The 6,792-nt window shown below is 40.4% G+C and overlaps 1 protein-coding gene across 1 annotated transcript; it reads right to left on the reverse strand.

Moving 5' to 3' along the window:
• Positions 1 to 3,081: 3,081 nt before the first annotated feature.
• On the reverse strand, positions 3,082 to 4,273 carry sf3b5 (splicing factor 3b, subunit 5). The gene is made up of 2 exons (XM_084021258.1): positions 4,138 to 4,273; positions 3,082 to 3,608 (listed from the first exon to the last, which is right to left on the reverse strand). Exon 2 carries the CDS (start codon positions 3,578 to 3,580, stop codon positions 3,320 to 3,322), a length of 261 nt encoding a protein of 86 aa, XP_083877384.1. The 5' UTR covers positions 3,581 to 3,608; positions 4,138 to 4,273; the 3' UTR covers positions 3,082 to 3,319.
• Between the last annotated feature and the right edge of the window lie 2,519 nt (positions 4,274 to 6,792).

The raw sequence follows: 6,792 nt of genomic DNA on the forward strand, positions 1-6,792 counted from the left end.
GCATATCCAAGATGAAATGAATTGCAAATTTAATGTATTTGCCTAATTTTGTCTTTGAGACATTTCACTCATTACCACCAATATCAACCTAATGATGCTGCCAGAGGAACCATGGGGACCATGAATGCCTCTACAAGATGTATATGAGGATCAAACCATATTCTGTATTTGCGTCATCATGCTGCAAATATACAGGAATGCAATGTTTTATAAACCAATATAATTGGTCACTTCACAGTATATTTTATCATTATGTTCCAGTTCCCATTGCAAATATGTGTAGTGTGCCAGTACAACACAAACCCCTTGTATGTCCTTGTACTCTCACAGTCTTAGAGTGTTTGTTTGTGTTGTGGCAGGAAGGACACCGTATTATAGTCATTTATATCTCCAGAAGGAAAACACAACACTGAACAAACCGTATGAAAACCCTTTATACCACATTTTATATGCTGTCAGAGTATATATGTATTTCACATACCAAAACATCTTTCTCATCGCGGTGAGTCAGTCACAACAACGTTATCATGATCAATCTTTTCTCAAGTTGATCTGTGCAGTGTGGGGAGATTGAGAAATCATCCTGATCAGCCTATTCAGTCCTGTCTATGGTGGTCTGTCAGCAGATTACCACCATATTTTCCCTTTCTTTTGTAGAGAAAACAATGTAACTGCACAATAGGTCTCTCAAGGGTGCTTCATCTTCAAAGTGGATGTTATAGCTGTATTTCAGAGTCAATAGACAAAGGACACCCACCTGCAAGCCTTATTAAAAAAGGAGAGTCCATACGTCTATTTATGTGCTCAGAGAGAACAAGCCAAGCAGTTTAAGTGTGTGTGTGTGTGTGTGTGTGGTGGGGGGTTGTTTGCACGCTGGCGACAGACCTGATGCTGTTTCCATGCCTGACTTGGCAGCGCTGTCTTCACGATTCTCACAGTGAGGACAGATGGCAAGGATTTACCCCACTAAGTAACCCTCCAACACACAGACACACACACACACACACACACACACACACACACAGACGTGATGTGCAACACAAGAACTTCCTTGGCACCCACTGCTCTTGTCTCTCAATCCAACAATGAGTCATGCATAGCATCCTCTCCCACCAAGCCGTGTGTTTGATTTCGACTGGCGCTCTGCTTTTAGAAATCACCTGAAGTCAGCAAGTAAAACCTCAACGACTGCTGCGCGTTTCCTGGTCACACATCTCACCTCAGGCCAAACAGCAACCTTGCACCAACTTCAGCTTCAAACGCCTAATCCTACATCAACCATCAGGAGGCGATTTGCATTATAAAATCATTATCTCATGGCTGGTAGCATATTAAAATAACACTCCTGATCAAAGGCGCTGATTCAAATTCAACACGGGAATCATTTTTTCTTCATGTCTGCTGTGAGCTGTGTTTCACGGCAGCTTCTAAACCGGTGCCCCTGCTGGAAAGGTTAATTAGCACTTCAAAATCATAATTGCTCTCACTTGCTTTTCATATATATATTCGTATGTAGATAGAAAGGACCACACTGGGCAATTTTTAGCTCCATCAACCATGAAGAGCATATATGAGATTCAGCTGCCTCTTACAACGTGTTTCCTTGACATGAGCGATATACTGTTATCTAGAAAATGGACAGTACATGTCAAACACTCAGCAATGTATTAGTTTACTCGATCAAACATAATGAGACACAGAGCATGGTCATGCAGCTGATCTGTGTGCACTCAAATGTGTGGGTGGATGATTGGGTACAAGAGATTGTATAGGTGGACAAGAGTTTGTTGAATCTACAAGGCCAAACAAATGATGAATCACTGCTTAAACATACCTTTGGTAAGATTTATACCGGTAATGGTGACATATTTTCCTCTATCCCCATATTATTCAATAAATATTAGCTGCAACTATATATATATATATATATATATATATATATATATACACACACATTTTCTCTTCGTCTTTTTTTCCTCTTCCTTGAGATGGAATAAATCCAATACAACATATTATATGCATAAACCACAGAATTGGCCTAAGTTGTTCTCGTAATGGCACTGATGAAGTTTAAACGGACGGTAAATTGATGATATTCCCTCAAATGAATCTCACTATCATGTTGCAGAGAATTGAGAACCTGAACCAAGGAGCACTGAAGCTATACTCAACAAAAATATAAATGCACAAACTTGAAATGGTGAACAAAAATAGAATGTCATATTTGCTCAGATTCTTGATGCATTTGTTTATGGAATGATTGGTTTTGCTCAAACCCAGTAGTCCAGTGTCACTTGGCCACTCCTATTGACTACAATCTCAGATTGAGTATTTCAACTCACGAGAGTCATGGAGCATGGCAGCGTGGTGGTCAATATGCGTGACCAGTACACAGACACTCCTTCTGGTCTGGTCAATAAAAGGGCACCCCAAAATGTGGACTTTTGTCACTTGTCAATATGCCACAGATGTCACAAAGGAGGGAGCGTGCCATTGGCGTGCTGAGTGCTGGGTTGAGCGTTACAGCTGTGGCAACACAACTGAATGTGCATCATTCCACTGTCAGCCGCCTGTGGACTCGTTTCAGAGAGACTGGAACGACAGCGAACCGTGCACATGCCCGCTGGCCACGTGTTACCACGCCCGCTCAGGACTGGTACATGCGGCTCCAGCACCTCCGTGATCGGTTCTGCCCAGCGACCAGAACTGCTGGTGAGACTGTTGATCTGCACAACAGGCGGATTTCAGCGCAGACAGTCAGGAACCCACGTTGTTGAAGTTTGTGAACTTGGATCATCATTGTGTTCTTCCTGCCATTACTCCAGGACTTTTGTTTTGAAATTGATCCTAATGCTCGCAAATTAAAGCCACTTTATTGATAAAGTTGTACTGTTATTTTTGGATAGTTACTCTGTTTTGTCACATAACAATAACTACAAGTTTTTCTTTGTGCGTTTATATTTTTGTTGAGTGTAGCTGTGGCCCAACACTGCACTAAGTCACTTTTTGCTGGTCTAACTTGAATTTTACACCCATTAATGTTGCCTGGGTATTGACTTTATGATAAGAAATGACTTAATCTCAAAGGGTAACATATTTTTATTAAATCATAACACAAATTCCAACCAATACAGCTCCATCAGTTAATAGAAATATTTGACAGATGCTAGGACACCACTTTGTTGTCCATTATCTCCTCTGAAAAACCCTTAACACCATGAACGGCTTCATACTAATTTCTTTCACTTTTGTAGAAAACCAAGCTGCATGTCAAAAAAACATCCTGTAAAAAAAAATCCACAGCTCACTCCAGTGTAATCTAGGCATCGTCTGGTTTGTCTGCTGGTGGCCCACATGGTTGAAGCATCTTCTCCATCAGGTTAAAACGGACACGTGCTTTGCTCTCGTTTTCAGCGACGGAGAAGTAGTTGAGCAGGTCAAAATGTCCCATGTAGGAGCAGTATGAGTCTCTGTGCTGGTTGACCAGCCATTCCCACTTGCTGGTGTCGGCATGTCCTGTACCGATGTACTTGGACTGAAGATGCTCCAGTTGACTGTGGATGTTGTATCTATCAGTCATCCTCGCTGAGATGAGAGTCCCAGATGCTCTAAAGAAGATGGGTGTAATATAAACACAAGCTCATGCAGAGGCAAGCAGATATTTAGATTTTGTAATGTAAGCGATTGTATCGCTATAGGGTTTTAATATTAAAAAAAGCTACATATTTGGCTTAGTCATCGTACAATCAAAAAGACAATAAGAATAATACTTCATTCAAGTAAATAGCTCCCTTTCTTCAGCATTTAAGCGACTACTACTACTACGACTGCTGCTACTACTGTTAATATATACGTTGGTATAATAAAACAACATGCGCGACTCAGTCACTGTAAAACCAATTACTTTATATAGGCTTGAGCAAGCATCACTCTCTCAATTTAACCATAAAAAAAAGTGAATACCTCACAAGCTTAACATTTCGACCGCTTTTAAAACGAAGCAGCTAACCAGCTAACTAGCTAACTAGCTGATGTTAGCACAACAGAAGTCTCCTCGAACCGGAACTTTAGCTTAGCGTTTAGCTAAATATCTATTTCTTTGTGATTGTATAACTTTAAAATCCCAAATACACTTACTGGATAAAATGTAAAGAGTTTAGAGCGAAGGCAGAAGATGTCGTCAATGTTTGCGTCCGTTCAAACAAACGCCTCGCGATCGGTGTCGGTCACAATTCACCGGAACAACGACTTCCGTTGGGTCCCTACTGTAAAGGGAGCCGGGGAGGAACAAATGCTGTGACATGTTGTTCCTCTTCTCAAACGCTGGTTAGAATTTCCTTTAACAGCATGTCCATGACGACTAAGTAGTGTTACCTTGCCAGCGTGTGCACGGTTTGATAATTAATAATATATTAGAAATAAACTAACGGTGGTAACCTTAGAAGAACAAAAGCTAACCTAAAAAAATGCATAGTGTCTTTTCAAAACAAACTCCCTTCTACACAGGAAGGTTTTGGCAACAAAAAAAACATGGTTAACTTGACTGACTAATGATTTACATGACTATCATATGAGCAACTCATGTGACTTACTTGCCTTTAGTTTCACACAGGACATTCACTGTGGTTTCCTGGATGAAAGTCCCGTGTTTGATTGACGCATCCACCACAGCTCCTGCCCACCCTATGTGGACTACCTCGTACTTCATTAAATGTTTATTATATAATAATGGTTGCATTGAAGCTTCTTTAATTTGGAGTAAGAGTGGTTGTTCATCTTATTTGAAGGTCCAATTCCAGTCTCATGGACTCACAGACTTTGAGGCACGTTCCAGCCAAGTCTGAGATTTAGGGCTGTCTCGCTGTCAAATCAAGTACTTGCTGTCTCTCTCACAGACATTTTGACCCCTCTATGGGCACCATCCCTTAATCCGTATGTCTGCAGACTTTGCCAGAAGGAATTACTCACAAGTCTTAAAGTTTTGACATTAAACACGCCCAGAAACATAACAAAAAGATAAACAAAGAGGACGGCACAAGGGTGTTAGGCCTGGCAGTAACAGGGATTTAAGATGGAATGTAAAGCATAAGTTATATCATACACACACACTCACTCACTCACTCACTCACTCACTCACTCACTCACTCACTCACTCACTCACTCACTCACTCACTCACTCACTCACATATATATATAATATATTATTTGAGAAGTGACGTCAGTTAAGTCCCTGAGGGTTCAGAGTTTAAGGCATTAGGGGGACATTGGGGTCACAGAGTACAGTAGAGTGCATTCATCCCTAAGGCTTTATAGATCAGAGAGGTGTCTATTTTTAGGAATATAAAAGAATCTAATTTGTTTCATTATTGTGTTGTTTTATCAGATAACTAATATATTTTTTATAGCCATAGCTTATTTCCAACTCCAACTCTCTTGATGGGAGCACTTTGGATTATTACTGTACCTTTTCTTTTTCAATTTAAAGTTTGTTATTATTAGTATGTTGCCTATTGAGCTGAGTCAACTCCTTTTCCTTGTTCTTTCTCATTAGAAGTGGAGGGGGAGCAAGAGAAAGCAGAATTAAATAGTCACAGTTATGTTGTGGTAGTGCTGACCTCAGTAGATTACATCCACTGGGTCAGACTACCTTAAGAGCACAGGTGGTAAATAAACTCCTTATACATTATAAATATTGTAGCATTTTACCCGGGAATGTTGCTGCTTTTGTTCCCACTGGAGCCACAGTGAAAGATTTGCAGCTATGTTTTGAGATCTCTTGGCAATATGTACATGGAACATTGACTTTGGCATCTATTCCCACAAGGAGGAAATTGCCAGATCATTTACAAGTTATAGTGCAAGTGGGAAAGAGGTTAATTGTCCATGGTAGCAGCGTTTCTTTATTTCATGTGTACAGCCAGCCAGCGACGAATCAAATAGAGAATACAGTATCTAATAATCCAGAAAAAAGCTACAGGCATCCAAGTCGTTGTAAAACATTTAGCTATAGAAATGATTTAATCACATTTATGAGGTCATCTTTCAAGTGTGATTAAATTAGATAGCCCTATTCAATTAGGACCCACGAGGATGGCTGCTCATGACAGTGATTGTCTGTATAGCTTACCCACACTGTGGAAAAATACCTGAGGAGGATAACTCTTTATGAAGCATAAAGGTGTTAAGAGAAGAAGGTCCATTTATCACACAGCACTATGGAGAGCTACAGGGACAGAGATTACATCTCTGATAGCATGTCCAGGCAGTAAGTGGTGGGAGTGAGGTCAAAGACACCTTATTATCTGTGGTGGTAGAAGATATATGGCCCTTATTTCATTAAAGAGAAAGAAGCGAGAGAGTGCCCAGAGGGTCTTTGCAAGCCTTGATAAGTTTTCATTCCTTTATGTTGCATCGTGTCATGTCTCTGTAGGTGAAATAGGAAAAGTAAAGAGTTCAGTTTGGTATGAGGGATAAAACTAAGGCTGTATCTCGAGTCCCTCAGCAGAAGCTCAACACACAGTGAGGGCAGTTCAGGAGAGATGTGGGGATTTACATCTGAATGAGAATAAATATACTATTACGTGAATGTCATTCGGCTTTTAAAATCTTCTTGATGGCGGAGAAATGGCATTGATGTGGGGAAGAATGACGTGTTCTGTAAAACAGCCTGTTAAATGATCGTACTCCTTTCCATTATCTCCATTTGTGTGTTTTAATCGTGATCGCTATTAAGGCCTTTTCTTGAATTTGCATTTCACTGCAGATTGTACCTCAATATGGAACAGGTTGCAT

This window comes from Eutrigla gurnardus (assembly GCF_963514095.1).
Source record: "Eutrigla gurnardus genome assembly, chromosome: 11".
In the NCBI taxonomy this organism is placed as follows: Eukaryota; Metazoa; Chordata; class Actinopteri; order Perciformes; family Triglidae; genus Eutrigla; species Eutrigla gurnardus.